Here is a 16001-nt window from a genome sequence, read left to right as displayed (position 1 = left end):
GGCGCAGTTCAAGTTGTTGCAGTTTGGGTAATGGAGCTGGTTCTCTGTTTCATTTATTCACAGTAGGCCATATTGAATTTGACCAAGTGTGTCTAAAAATAAACAAACATTATGATGAATCTACTGGCCTTTTTCTTTTCTTTTTTTTAAGAATGCCAGTGAGAGGCTACGAGGGAATGTGATAGTTACACAGCACACTAATAGAGTGTATTCCCTCGTGGCAACTCACACCATTGTCTTGTTTTATTTGTTTACATTTTAAATATTGTGTTGAATGCCTTTCTAACATTCTTGCATCTCAGTGAAAGAGTAGTAAATCCTGCCTGTTCTTCATAGGTAGAGCGAACTTTCTAGGAAGAGTATTGGCTGCATTTTTTTTGCCTGTGCATAAAGGGTAAAAGAAAAAAATTACTCTTCTAGCACAAAACCAGAGGGATTTGGCTTTGAATGTAATTCAGCCCTTACCCACAAGGCTCATGTAGTTAGAACCCTAGCCCATAGACTGCAATGGTATTCCCTTGCACAGCCAATGAGGGGCTGTTGGGGACATTGCATTTGCATAGCTCAGGATCCTATGTCCCCTCCTCCAGTCAGCTCCCAAACTTCCTGTACCTAGTGGTCTGTTTGGGGCCAGTGCAATTGCTCTTTCCTAGGGATACAGAAGTCACACTGTGTACTCATGTAGTCCCTGGTGAAGAGGGCCATTCCTGGGCCTTCCGAAAAGTTATTTACAACTATTATTTGTAGGCGAGGCTTCTTTCCATGTGGCCAAATTGATTATGGGTTTGATGGCCCCAGTCACAAAACAGAAGTGGGACTGGAAATTTAAATACACTGAGCAGATCTTCACCTGTTGTAAAGCTAGCTGAGGATCTGTCCCACTGTGTTCATCTACTGAGTGTGATTTTTCTGCTGAGTTACCCATCCATGAAACTGGCATCGGCTGAGGTAGTAATTTTTCCCAAAACCAGAGTAAGTTTTCATTTTTGATCATCTTTAATTTTGGGACATTTTATTCTGTTAGATACTTTTCTGTGGAGGAGACTTGGGAAAAGACTATTGAAAGCCTTGATTTTTCAGTCATTTTGGGGGAGATGTTCAAAATCTCAGATGACAGACATCTAAATGCCTTTTGTGCTTCTGAAAATCTCCCGCTTTGTGCCTAGTCCTTGCCCAGGCTAATTTCCCACTGACTTGACTGAGTAAGGACTACAGGACATGTCATAAGCAGAATAGTTATTAGAAGTTCTTTTCCTTGTTTCAATGCCTTTTTTTGTTTTGGGATTTTTGTCTTTATTTTTAGGGGGGGCGTTTTGTTATCCACGTACTTTGTTTGAAAGCACTTATGATAGATAGGAATCCACAGCATCTGGAAGTGCACATAAACAAAGTTCCTTTAAAGGAATTTTATTTAGATCATGTACTACAGTATGACTGGACAGACAAATGTTGAATGAAGAAGTTGCTTTTGAAAGCTGCAACCCTCCATCACTAATAATTGGCATGCAGTGTGAGAATTCGTCTCATTTAACTCAGTGAAAAGCTTTGGTGTTAAAATTCTGTTTTGTATATATACACACAGAAGAAAATTAACTAATTACAGTTTTCTTTTTGTCCTTTTGCTTCTGCGCCTTGTTTGCTGCTCTCTCTCTTTCATCAGTCATCTTTGCTTGGCACTGATTCATTTCATTCCTCATCAACCTCACAGTCTGGTCCCCCTGTATCTTCAACAAAGCTTCGTAGGAGATGTAAGGAGAATGCTCAAAACCCATTAAGTTGTGAGTCATCTAAAGACATTATGCAAATGCACGGTGAGTCTGACTTGGACTCTGATAGAAAAGGAAGAGTTTGCTCTGCTGAACAAGACATGGCTTTTAGTTATAAGCAAAAAGCTGGTAATGGCGGAACACTGTTTTCCTTCTCCTTGCAACTTCCAGAGTCATTTCCTGCTCTCCTGGATGATGACGGCTACCTTTCCTTCCCTAACCTCTCTGAAACCAACTTCCTGCCTGAAAGTGTGCAGCATTACCTTCCCATCCGATCACCATCCCTCGTGCCTTGTTTCCTTTTCATCTTTTTCTTTCTGCTGTCTGCCTCATTCTCAGTGCCATATGCTCTCACTCTCTCCTTTCCTCTGGCTATGTGCCTCTGCTACCTGGAGCCCAAGGCGGCCTCCTTGAGTGCCTCACTTGACAATGACCTGAGTGACAGTTCAGAGGAAGAGGTGTGTACCTCGGCATAGAACACACTTCTTTTTGTGTTCAGTGCTTCAGTCCTAAACAGTGATAGAATGCTGCAATAGTGGTCCTACTTTCAGAACCTCATTTCTGTCTGTGCTGATATGTAAGAGTTTTTTGTGTTGGGAGTGCAGCTTGGGTCCCAGGGTTAGGCACAACACTGTGAATGAGATAGCAGCTTGGTTCAAACTTTATCAGTTGTTGTGCAGTGAATTACACTTACAATTTGCCACAAATCAACTCTAAAGAACAATATCTGAACTCTCTCTCTTCCAATCAGCTTTTTTCTTCCAGTTAATACTAGTTTTTACTAAAGACAGTAGAAGAGTTGTTTAAATAACAAGTAGTTAAGTACAATTGTATGCATAGTTACATATCAAACAACTAATAATTGGCACTATCCCAAATTTTGGGGTTGCTCAGAATCCAAACCAGAGTCAGAATTTTGAAAATGGACTTTAATTTTGTAACAGGACAAGCAAAATCCCCAGTTCCTAATATCCCAAACTTTGAATGTCAAAATCTGGATCTGGTCTTTGTGGCTTGATCCTGTCTCTACTGTAGATCCAGTTAGTATCCTATTCAGTGCAGCATTCTACTGAAAATCTGCATTGGTACGTTTTTCAATTGCAACTGCAGCATTTCCTAGTTACCACTTGCTGCTTTAAATTAGCACTACCAAAATTAATGCTTTCTGTCAGTAAACTGGATGGCTTATAACAAAATACAGCTAAAGCAATTTGCCTGGCAACAAAATCTGTAGTGCTGGTGAGAAATTTGGATGTAATTACATAGAAGAAGAAGAAAGGGAATCTACTTGATGGTATAACAGATACTGAGTAATTGGTATCTATTTTACTCCTGATCCTTTCTATTCTGACAGAGTAAAAGCATGGGGTCAGATTTTTAGAATCTTTAGATGCACAACTACATGCCTGTTTTGTGCATACAATTGTACCGTCCTTGCAGACACAAATCAGGTAATTGCATATATAAATTACCATTAGCCATTTGTACATGCAGTTCTTAGTCTGACGTGCATTGTATGCACATTCTGTTCATCTAAAGATTTTTAAAATCTGCCCCATAAGTTTCAGCAACATTTGGCCATAGGATTGTGATTCCCTTTTATGGAATGCCAGAGTTACATCTGTTTGCACCATAACATTTTCTTCACATGTTTTTGGTTCCAGTCTTTAAGAAAAAAAACTGCAATTTAGGATGAAAGGCGTCCAAGATCCATTTTACTGTCTCATTTCATGTCTTCACTTTTGAAATAGCATTAAATTTCAACTTACAATAGCTCTGCACTCAGATGATTATAATAGTAAAAACATAATATATTGTCTGTTATAGAAGCAGAGTGTATAGCCAAAAATAATAATAAGGCAGTGTTTATATAATCCATTTGTGTATTCTTCTTTCAGTCTTTTGGTATTAGACTTAGTGGTCAAAGTGAATATCATCATAACAATGTGTAAAATAAACTTTGCAATTTAGTCCTTTTGTGATAATGGTTACCCCAGAATCCATACTTGTATGGCAAATTACACAGACTTGTGCCTAATCCAGGGTGTATTTCTTGTTCAAAATATTGCATGAAAGTTAATATGTTTTAAAGTTGGGCATGTCTGCATTACATTGGCAAAACAAATCACAGCAGTTATTGTCACAAACTAGAGGACAAGCAACTGAAGCTTATCAGAATATAGCTATCTTTTTTCTTTCGTATCCCCTAACCTGCCAATAGTGCCAGCAGCTGCATATCATTCAGAGCACTACAGTTGATCTATAATTTTAACCAGCCATTCTTTTAACTCTCTGTGCCTAGTGAAATCTGCCTTGCTGAGCCTCTTAAACCTCCATTTCACTGCTTTTTAATGACTTCAAATCTTTATTTGACAAGTAGTTCAATAACATCAACTTTTAGCCTCTTGGTGTAGACTTGTTTATTAGTAGATTTGTCCATCGTGATTATATACTGATTTCTATATTTCAGTTAGAATTTCAGTTTCATTAAGGAAGAAATAGAAAAAAAACACCTCTGTATAAACATGTACTTTTAGTTAACAGTAGTGTACCCAATGAGGTGCATGACATATTTAAGAGCTACAATAAGTATCCTGCCCCTGCGGACTGTATTCTGATCAAACCTCTTCTTTGACCACATTCTATCCTGAGACGTGCATCGGTGGCAGGCTGTGTGTCCAAGGGCAGAATTTGTCCCTTTATATTTCATTAACTGTACGATTCACACCTTGGTGATTAAAATTCTTGATAGCCTTTTCTTTCCAAATCGTAACTGTTGTAATAACAATCTGTGCCAAAATTTAGCATTACAGTGTCTTGGCCCCAGAATATTTATTATTTTTTAAAAAATACCTGGACTCATCTATTCAGATGTTTTTAAGTTACAAGTGTAAATTGGATTTTAGTTGTACTGTTTTAACTCCAAAAACAGTTTTGCTTATAAAATTGTAATGTCTGATCTTTTAGTTAGTATAAAAAATGAATGACTGCTTTACTAGCAAGGCAGCTACTTTATAACACTTTATGTTTATAATCAATGTATTTTGATTTATGATTTATTCTGGCACTAAACTTTCGTACAAAAAAAGTAGCCTGTCCAGTCAAACCCGCTTACTAGAAAATTGTATATACTATTTTGTATGTACCCCAGTAGACCAAAATGACTTAATCAGTTCTGGCTAGCCTATGAATAATGCACATTCTGTACCCTCTATTCAAAATAAGTAGTGATAGCCAAAGGCAGTGAAGGAAGTATCAAAAGTGTCTTTAAGGTAACATTAAAATTGTCACAAACTGACAGAAGATAGGAAATTCAAAGTTGAGTCTGACCCTCCATCTGTACCTTCAACCGTGTTGCCTTTTTTCTCTCTCTTCATGTTGATGAGACTTAAGGATGAAGAGTATTGTCTTAACTATAAATTACCTGACTTTTATTAGTTTATATATAGTCTTATGACCATTTATGATCCTTGGTCAGTTGAAGAACTCTCATTGATTTTAGTGAAAGTTGTGCATGCAGATCAAGGGCAGGTGACTTAATGAGATTTAATTTTTGCTTTTAAAGTCATTATTTTGATGATCTGCAAGCCTATTAACCATTTTAACAACCACTTCATGAGGAGTTACCTAAATTTGACTCTATATGTGTTAAATTATTGACACTCATATTGTCTATTCCAAGATGTACTTGACCGTGTCAGTGTTCTACTTGTGCAGCCTAAAAAGTAGGGGTACATTAGGCTGCATAATGCTGTGCTTTGTTTCATATTTACCACCTGTACTTGGTTTGGTTTGGGGTGGTTTTGTTTTTGTTTGGTTTGGTTTTTTGGGGGTCAGTATTTTTAATTGGAATGAAAAGTGTTTAAAAGTGTATTCTTTTTTGAAATGGTAAGTTCCTTTTTAATATTCGAAACAATATCAGCAGCTCTATCTTAGCACTAACAATTGTGGGGTGAGCCATACAAATGACATAGGTGGACTGTAGAGGACTGTGTATATACTTATTTGAACTCCGTGGTAATGCAGACAACCTCCTAATGTTTAAATGTGGGGACAATAATAAAATCTGTACAGATGAGGGGCTGAAAGTCAGGTGACTGTTAAAGTAGCTTTTTTTTCTTTTTTTAATTATCATCTTTTCCCCCTCTAACTACAAAAGCAAACACCACTGTAACTATGTATACTAGCATAAAAAAATGATTAACAGGATTATATTTATTTTTATGTTGTGGGGGAAAAGTTTGTTAATTATATATATTTTTACAAGGTTTTAGTTCTTTAAAAAAGCCACCTGGCTTTCTTAAGAGGAAAAACCTGTGATTCAAATGACATTTTTTCAGGTAATGTTTTGTCTGGCTAATAAAGCTGTTATGATAAAGCCATATACTGTGTACATTATGCCTTGAGTCTTCCTCTGAGTCTGTTCTGTTTATTAAATATAGCATTTTTTTGTTGCTTCTTTAAATTATATATGGTTTAAAAAGCCACACCACAGGGTTGTAGACTTAGCAATTCAAGCTGTGACCTGCATTTACTGACAAGATGGGTTTATTCTTTATTCCTGCTTACCTCTTGGAACCTGGTTACTTGTGTAACAAAATAGACTGACAGTGAACAGACGGATACTGCAGCTGATGGTGAAACTACTGCCACAGAGGTTTGTACAGTCACCAGCATATAGTTATCAAAGAATGTAGCATGTAGCTTCACCTCTCTCAGATCCTGTATATTAGCACTATTCTGTGCCTCTGTTGCTGCAGTTTAGATACCTTTCTGTATATATGTGTGTGTTGAAGAGTTTGATTCCTTAAGTTTCAAACATCCATTTTAGATTCATTTTATTTTGGGTTTCTTTTTGGAAATTTGGGTAAACTACTTTGTGTATTGTGTAGGTAACAGATGGTAGTAAAGTAACTTGAACAAATGCTGTTTCCCTGGGCTGTAATGCTGACTGAGGTTGTGTTATCTTGTTTTTAAGATGAACATGTTAAGGAGAATTAAATGTATAAAAAGGGAGAACAGACAGATATTCAAAAGTTTCTACTGGGAGAATTTTTCTCCTCCTAGAATGTACTCAGGTTTCCTCAATCATATGTGAGACTGTGCCTTGAATTCTGTTTAACATGTAACATTTATAATACATGTATTGTTACATGTATTATTTTCAGAGGATGAAAATAAATAGCTTAGCCCTCTTCCTCAAATAAACAAACAAACAAAAACCTAAAAACATATACAATATAGTAAGTATACTGAATACACAAAATTCAGCCCTATTACAACTCCAGTGAAGAGGGTGTAACTTCTCGTTAATGGAGTTGCAACTGCATACACCAGGGCTGAATTTGATAAAATATGAGGTAAAGCCGCACAGTGTTATCACATATATTATTAAAGGGTTTCAAAAGGATCCAATCACTATTTCAAATTATTATAATTTAAATCACCATCAGGGAAATATTCTGTATGCAGCATATCAGTGGCAATCAGATCTTGCCTATAAATACAGTAGACTTGAATTGAGTGATAAAGTGAATGGCAAATACAGAATTTGCAGTTATTTGAATAATTAAGAGTAAATTTTAAAATATCAACAAGAAAATAGTGGCCCAAAAATCAGCAGAACCCATTATGAAACTGACATTATTAATGTTGATACCAGTAGAAAAAATAGAATTCCGTATTGTGTTTCCTGTCTAAAAAATTATTTTTAACTATACAGAAAGGATATATTGAAAACATTTAAGCTAAATTTTCACAGATAGAGATTTTGGAACCCTGAACTTTTGAGTTCCTAACATAGTGTCTTATTAGGGACCTGCTTTTTCAGAAAGCGTTGAGCACCTGACAGCTAATAAGGGCCTGATTTTCAAATGTCTCAAGTTGGGCACTCACAAACTGAAGCAACCAGCAAATCATCAGTCACTTCAGAAAATTTAGGATCCCAATGAGTATGCCATTCCAGAGTGCAATTCCTATAAGTGGATCCAATATAGCTAAAATGTGTGTATAAAAACACTCAGAGGCAGAGAGAGAATGAATAAAATTAGTGAAATAGCATTTTATGGAATTAGATGATGCTCCAGCTTTGTATGCAGCATTGTGCACTGTTACCCTGCTTCAAAGTTTGTAGGAGATTGCTAGTGGACCATTATTTATAACTTTTAAACTCGGGGTGTCATATAGATCTGAAGCTCTTACTATTAGCATTAAAATATAATACAACATTACATCTCAGTAGGAAGTCTGAATGCTGGCTCATAAATGGATAGAGGATCTGTGAATATTTGAGCACAAAGACATACAGAAAAAATGAAGTTTTAATATCCTTTTTTCACATATAGCAAGTTTAAAAGAAGGCTCTTGTATTAGATATGAGAACTATGCAAGGTTGGGTTGATAAATGTGTCCACCCATTTCTCCAACGCTCTCAGTGGAGAGAAAATGTGATCTTAGCATTATAAAATATACGGATCAGCTTTTGTCACCTTACATTGATTTGTGTTGGTAAGGTTTTGTTTTCAAATCTTTCCTATGCTGGCAGTCGGATCAAGAGGAAGATGGAGATCTCAAGGCACAGGTACAGAATGGAAGGCCGTGCGCATTACTGAATTGTGGGTGTCCGCAGTGTTCATATCTCTCAGCATGCCATTTGCCAAGTCTTTGTGAAGCAATGCATAGAACAGCATTTTGTATCCTTTGAATATTGTGTCCCTTACCTTTCCCTTTCTTTTCACTTCTTTCAGAATAGTCTGATTAAGCGAATAAAGGGTGAAAATGTGTATGTCAAACATAGTAATCTTATGTTAGAGGTTGGTATTGGTATATACCAGTGCATGTACTGTACATGTGTGTTGGTTTTAGTGGTAAACCTGTGGATCTGCACTATGATGCATGAACCGTGTACTCCCACCTGCTAATAAATTAAATGGCTATTTTTTCTCAGATTACGATGGCTTTCTCTACCTTGTTCCATAAATATGTGTGTATATATGTTCAAAGTTCTTTATCAGGTATAGCTTATAGTGTATATGGGTAAACTTAGGAGTATTTTATTGCTCACATGAACTAGATTTTCTGTGCAGTTATCCTTCAAAATATCACATTTTCACAAGTGTTGTGTTAGTGCTGTGATCCCTGATCCCCTAAAATACTTACTACCTTCTTCACTAACCAATTTGCACATTTTGATTTTTACATTTTGGCAGCTTAGGTGAATGTTACAAAATGCCCTTGTTTTTATATTATCCAGGAGCTAGATAAAAATCAAGAAGACCTAATGAAACACCAGACCAACATAAGTGAACTGAAACGAACCTTCTTGGAAACCTCCACAGACACTACAGTGTCTAACGAATGGGAGAAGAGGCTTTCGACATCTCCAGTTCGGCTTGCTACAAGACAGGAGGAAGCTCCTATGATTGAACCACTTGTGCCTGAAGAGGTCAGTGCCCATCTTTTCATCAGACTCAGAATCATAATAATGTAGGGCTGGCAGGTACCGTGAGAAGTCATCAAGTCCAGCCCTCTGTGCTGGGGCACAACCAAGTAAACCCAGACCATCGTTGATAGATGTTTGTCCAACCTGTTCTTTAAAACCTCCAATGATGGGGAATCCACAACCTCCCTTGGAAGCCAGAACTTAACTGCCCTTAGAGTTAGAAATTATCTAATCTTCCCTTACTGCAAATAAAGTCCATTACTTTTTGTTCTGCCTTCAGGGGACATGGAGAAGAATTGATCACAGTCCTTTTTATAACAACCCTTTAACGTATTTGAAGACTATTATCCGGTTCCACTCTCCCTCAGTTTTCTTTTCTCAAGACTAAACATTCCCAGTTCTTTAACCTTTCCTCGTAGGTCAGATTTTTTAAACCCTTTATCATTTTTGTTGCTCTCTTCTGGACTCTCTCCAATTTGTCCACATCTTTCTTAAAGTGTGGCGTCCTGAATTGGACACAGTATTCCAGCTGAGGCCTCACCAGTACCAAGTAGAGCAGGAAATTACCTTCTTTGTCTTTCATACACACTCCTGTTACTATATCTGTCAACTGCTCTTGGTGCAGTCTCTCTAGGGGTCCCAGCTTTTTCCTAACGGTCCCGTTAAATTAATCTGCAATTAGACCAGTCCATAATTTCTTAACTTAAATTGAGTCTACCAGCCTTTAAACTCCAGGGCTTCCCGTCTCCTTTTGTCAGTTTCTCAGAGTCCGCCTATTGCCCCTCTTCTATCCCAGACCTTTCTGCCCCCTTTCTCTCTCTGTTCTCCATCCTTTATAGCTGGGCTTGTTTTCTTTATTAGTCCGATCTGTGAGTGAATGTTTCCACGATTGGTGGTTCTAGCAGCTGTGCTGGGGTGTGGTCAGCCTGATTGCCTGTAAACAGGAAAGACTCTCCTCTCCCTTCTGCCTATGCTCAGTATAGAGTTTGCAAACCCCATTACATAACCCCAGAATGATTATTAGGCTTTTTTGCAACTGCATCATGTTGGTGACTCATATTCTATTTGTGATGCACTGTAACCCCGAGATCCTTTTCAGCAGGACTACTCCCTCACCAGTTAGTCCCCATTTTGTAGTTGTGCACGTGATTTTTCCTTCTGAAATGAAGTACTTTACACTTACGTTTATTGAATTTCATCTTGTTGAATTCAGACCAATTCTTCAATTTGTCAGGGTTGTTATGAATTCTAATCCTGTCCTCCAAAGTGCTTGCAACTCCTCCCAGCTTGGTGTCATCTGCACATTTTATAAGCACAATCTTCATTCCATTATCCAAGTCATTAATGAAAATATTGAATAGTTTTGGACTTTGGACTGACCCATGCCATGCACCACTGGATACGCATTCCCAGTTTGACAGTGAACCATTGATAACTGCTCTCTGATTTGTTCTTGACAAATCCATGCTGTCTATTCTTTATCACCTATTACCCTCTATGTATTTTATTTGCGGTCGCTCCCATTAGGTGCTTACCAAGCACTTGAAGGCATTCTCTGTTCTGAGGAACTAGCAATCTAAAGGCAGAGGTCAGGGAAAGGGGAAGAACAGTAGGCAACTTGTATGCAATTTATGGATGAATCAATAAGATTCACTGTAAGCAGCATGGCAGAGGTAGGTCTTTAAGAGGGACTTAAATGTGAATAGGGTTAGGGGGTCTGATGAGCTGGGGGTGGGGAGTGAACCAGCCCAGAGGGCTTCATGAAAGAAGGCATGGAGGCAATTGTATGAAAATCTGGCAAATGTGTGGACAAAGGTCAGGAACATTAGCAGAGCAGAGGAGGAGGAGGAGGTGGTGGCAAGAGGGAGTAGGTAGGGAGGAGCAGAGTTATTTAGAACTTTGAAGATGGTGATGTGTTAGTTATGCCCAATTTGCCAGTTTCATAATCCGGACTAACATTTTGTAGGCACTAGCTGTAAACTACGTGATAAATTTTCATTTGTAACCAGCTTGAAAGGCTAGATTGCCAAAAGTAAAAAGCTGGTGCACTAAGTGGTCAGGAAATGCTCGTAGAAGAACTTTCCAACAAAAATGTGTCTTTTTAAGTTAAGCATAAATTGTGTGGTTTACGATATTGACAGAAGTGGTATTGTAACATCAAAACAACCTAAGATGCTAGGCTGCCGTACCATTCCTAAGAGTTCAAAGAGAATGGGGAATATGGAGCCTTCCATTAGTTTGAATCTAGTCCAAGTCAGTAGGGACTCAGAGTTGTTACCAGTGGTCTTCATGAGAAAACTCATACTCTTAATCCAGTTCCAGAAGCATCATCACTACTGTCACTAACTGTTAGTATTAAAGTCCAGTGACTGAATGATCATGGAAACTGAATGCCTGTTGGCTTGTACTTACAGAAGGACGTGTGACAAAGTTCCTCCTCTGCCTTGGTGGGTGTCATGAATATAAAGGGACGGGTGATCACCTTTCTGTATACAGTGCTATGAGGGTCCCTCCTGGCCAGAGGCACAAAACCCTCTTATCTGTAAAGGGTTAAGAAGCTCAAGTAACCCGGCTGGCACCTGACCAAAAGGACCAATAAAGGGACAAGATACTTTCAGATCTGGGGAGGGGGAGGAAAGGCTTTTGTTTGTCCTGTTTCACCCCTTTATATATCTTTTGCATAAGGCGGGAATCTCTGTCCTTTTGGTCAGGTGCCAGCCAGATTACTTGAGCTTCTTAACCCTTTATAAGTAAGAGTATTTTGTGCCTCTGGCCAGGAGGGACCCCATAGCACTGTATATAGAAAGGTGGTCACCCTTCCCTTTATATTCATGACAGTGGGTCCTGCGCTTTTTGGTAGAATTGCTCACCTCAGAGGTTCACGGCAGCCCTCAGTTTGGCCGCTTCTGATAGAGGCTCAAACCTGCCATTCACTCAGGTAACCTCATCATTGGCCAGCATGGGGGAAATGGAGAACAATCCCCACAGTCTCTGTGTCCCATCTAGTGGGTCAGGGACAGACCAGATGCCTTTCCAAATTACACCTTCCCTTCTGGTGTTTCTCACAGACCAGGTCAACTCCTCCTGTGTCCAATCAGGGGTTGGGGGGAACCCAGGCCCACCCTCTACACCGGGTTCCAGCCCAGGATCCTGTGGATAGCAGCTGTGTACAATGTCCCCTGTATCAGCTGCGTGACAACTACAACTCCCTGGGCTACTTCCCCATGGCCTTCCCCCAGCACCTTCTTTATCCTCACTGCATGATCTTCCTCCTGAAGCCTGATCACGCTTGTACTCCTCAGTCCTCCAGCAGCACACCTTCTCACTCCCTGTTCCTTGTGCACCCCCTCACTAACTGATGGGAGGTCCTTTTTAAACCAGGTGTCTTGATTAGCCTGCCTACCATAATTGATTCTAGTAAGTTCTTAATTGGCTCCTGGTGTCTTAATTAGCTTACCTATCTTAATTGGTTCTGGCAGGTTCCTGATTGCTCTAGGGCAGCCCCTGCTCTGGTCACGCAGGGAACAGAAAACTATTCATCCAGTGACAAGTATATTTGCCTTCTACCAGACTCCTATACCCCACTGGTCTGGGTCTGTCACAGACGGAAATGGGAAAATATGGAGAAGCTTGCACTTGTATGTTTGGAAACACTCCTCAGCTTCCTGTTCTTTGAATACCTGACAAGAGAAACAGACTCTCACTCAGAAAAGCCCTGGATCCCAAATATTACAAGGAATTGCTTATACAGACCAGGGCAATGCATTCAGGGATTGTGTACAATCTCAGACTTGTAAGGAAGCCTAAACCAGGAATTAGAAAGGGATGATCCTAAGGAGCTTTCAGCTTGCATCCAATATATGCAGAGCTTAGACACTATGGTGATTGGTACCCTACAGAGGCCTAAGGAAGAGTCTCCTAAAAATGCAGCTACATAGTAGGAATCCAGTTCCAGTATAGTAAAAAGGTATCATTCCTAAACACTGTATTTAAGCTCTGATTCAGGAAGTATAGAGCACAATGTGTAGCTTTAAGCATGCGACTAACCCTGTTATGTGGGGCTACTCAAATGTTTAAAACTATGCATGTGCTTAAGTACTTTGCTGAACTGGGTGTGGCCTTACAAAGTAAATTCTGTACAGTTCTGCAGTAAGTAGTAACACCTTTTTCTAACAATGTGGTACAGTAACTTCTCTGCCTTTACAGTTCCTAAATTAACTCTTTTTTTCCCCAAAGAGAGATCACACTGTCTAACATCAGATAAAGTTTAATCTATATAAAGGTAACCAACATTAAATGTATTAAATCTCTGAGTGCCTCTTCTATAAAACATAATTTCTTCGTTGATGGTTTACATGAATATGAGAGCACAGATTGTGTCCTCTTGTATTGAGAAAATCCTCAGAGTTTATACTTGGAATAGCAGCTACTGACACCTTCATGAATGGGGCGGTATCTTTATAGTCACCGTAATCTGTTACGTCAATACATCAGTGGTAGCTACAATTAGCTGAATTGCTCTTGCTATCCTCCCCAAGGGATGAATTCCTATGGGCAGATGACAAAGCATTCATGATGGACAGCTTTGGCTTTAGAAATCGCACTATGCCAGAGTCTCAGTTTGGCAGCCTTATGGGATACAGTGCAAGACTCATCCGTTTACCTTGGCTTTTTAAAATAAGTGGCTGGGAAGATATTTATTATCAGTGGAAGAGGTGGTTATTGAAATGGCTTTTTTTCTTATTACTATTTAATAGAAATCATTTTGGTTGTCATTTTGATAAATGTGCCCAAATACGACAGAGAGAGGCTTGATAAAAATGTATAAGCAACTAAAAATCCCTGTCTACTTTGTTTTGAACGCACCATAAAGTTATTTATCTGAGACTCTAGGTACCTTAACAAAATAAAAGCCCAAGCCCAAACGTAAGACAAAAAAACAGCAGTAGCAAACAAACTCCCCACAAAAATAGCCATCCCCCCCCAACCACCTAAGCTCTCTCAAAACCCTACATGCCACCCAATTTCACCAATGTTATGCACCTCAGTTCTTGCCAAAATCCACCCAAATAGATGAGGTTCAGCAAAATGCTCTAAAGATTCACAGATGTGAGGTTTCAGAGTAGCAGCCGTGTTAGTCTGTATCCGCAAAAAGAACAGGAGTACTTGTGGCACCTTAGAGACTAACAAATTTGTTAGAGCATAAGCTTTCGTGGACTACAGCCCACTTCTTCGGATGCATATAGAGTGGAACATATATTGAGGAGATATATATATATACACACATACAGAGAGCATGAACAGGTGGGAGTTGTCTTACCAACTCTGAGAGGCCAATTAAGTAAGAGAAAAAAACTTTTGAAGTGATAATCAAGATAGCCCAGTACAGACTGTTTGATAAGAAGTGTGAGAATACTTACAAGGGGAGATAGATTCAATGTTTGTAATGGCTCAGGCATTCCCAGTCCTTATTTAATCCTGAGTTGATTGTATCTAGTTTGCATATCAATTCCAGCTCAGCAATCTCTCACAGATGTGAGGGCTCTTCTGGACCAAAAATGAGAGGGGGGAATTCCAAAGGCGAAGGGCCCTCACTAACCATGACATCTCAGCATCCTATCTCTCTTATAAGCCAAAAGGATTTCTGCTCAAGTATTGCCCAGAGAGGTGGGTGTCTGTCAGGCAGGTTCCAAGCAATTTATAGGTCAAAATCAATACCTCAAATTCCACGTGGAAACCCACAGGCAGTGCAAAAATGGGAGAAGATACAAGTGCACCCAGATTGACAAAGGTCAAGGAGAATTCAGATACTGTGAGAATTGTCTTATGACAACAGTCTTCCCTCAGATAGTTTTTATTATTATTTCTCAGTCAGATAGGGTCAGATTACAATACTCTTTCTCAGATAGAGTAGAATATTTCTCTACTGTTAGCCCCACTGACTTTAACGGGGTTTTTCAACAGGAGTCAGGGTATCACAATCTGACCCATAATAAGTTTCATTCAGCTCAGCACACCATTTCCCAGGTGTTACCCTTGTCTTCCCCAAATCAGTCCTTGAATTATTATTAACTTAAAATTGTTCTAGGCCCTCTACTGACCCATTTGGTAACATCTGACACATGAAACTGGGAGATATTGGTTTTTAGTATCACCTACTGATTTTTATAATCTGTATTGTAAATTAAGTCATAATGGCCCCATTTACTTAGACAAAGTACCGATCTCTCTAGTGCATTGAGTGATACAAAATAACATAATTCTGTGTCCTGGAAATGTATGGTGTTTAAATAAATTGCATGGTTCCTCTGGAACACGATATATTAATATGAGTTTTGATAACCTCCAATTTCACTTGCTTTTTTTAAATAACGCCATCAATTCAAAGAGATACACAGTCTACTTAAATCTCACTTAAGAATTGTTTAGTACAGTTAAAAGTAACACCTAAGATTACTATAGGGAAATGTATAGTCCATTAGTCAGTTTCACACACAATAGGCGAAAGACTAACGTTTTTAAAAATAGGAAAATGTGATTTAAAAAACAAACACACAGCTTTTGTCAGTGAGGTTCAACCAGTAGTAGCTGTTTGTTTCCTGAAGCTCAGTGAGTTACCTTTCCATGCATAGTTTGTAAATGTTCATTATTTTGTCTGTTTTTTCATTGTTAAAATTTGTATTCTTCTCAAGTGACTAAAACGTAGAATACATGTCACATTAAATGTTGAAAGATTACCCTTTTATCACTTCAGCAATAATACTTGCAAAAAAGATAATAAAGAATAATACACT

The 16001-nt window shown here is 38.7% G+C and overlaps 1 protein-coding gene across 24 annotated transcripts in view; it reads left to right on the top strand.

Annotated features, from left to right (window-relative positions):
- Nucleotides 1-16001, top strand: part of EPB41L3 (erythrocyte membrane protein band 4.1 like 3) — a 195793-nt gene that overhangs the window by 169085 nt on the left and 10707 nt on the right. For 14 of the 24 annotated variants that reach the window (XM_054017403.1, XM_054017399.1, XM_054017395.1 and 11 more), the window contains 4 exons: nt 6370-6423; nt 8311-8346; nt 8513-8578; nt 9019-9210. In XM_054017403.1, the coding sequence (XP_053873378.1) occupies nt 6370-6423; nt 8311-8346; nt 8513-8578; nt 9019-9210 (348 nt within the window). Of the gene's footprint in view, nt 1-1660; nt 2225-6369; nt 6424-8310; nt 8347-8512; nt 8579-9018; nt 9211-16001 lie in introns of all 24 variants that reach the window. The other 10 variants (XM_054017411.1, XM_054017400.1, XM_054017397.1 and 7 more) reach the window with 7 other exon arrangements.

Source organism: Malaclemys terrapin, chromosome 2 (assembly GCF_027887155.1).
Source record: "Malaclemys terrapin pileata isolate rMalTer1 chromosome 2, rMalTer1.hap1, whole genome shotgun sequence".
In the NCBI taxonomy this organism is placed as follows: Eukaryota; Metazoa; Chordata; order Testudines; family Emydidae; genus Malaclemys; species Malaclemys terrapin.
This window is presented reverse-complemented; position numbering and strand designations above follow the sequence as displayed.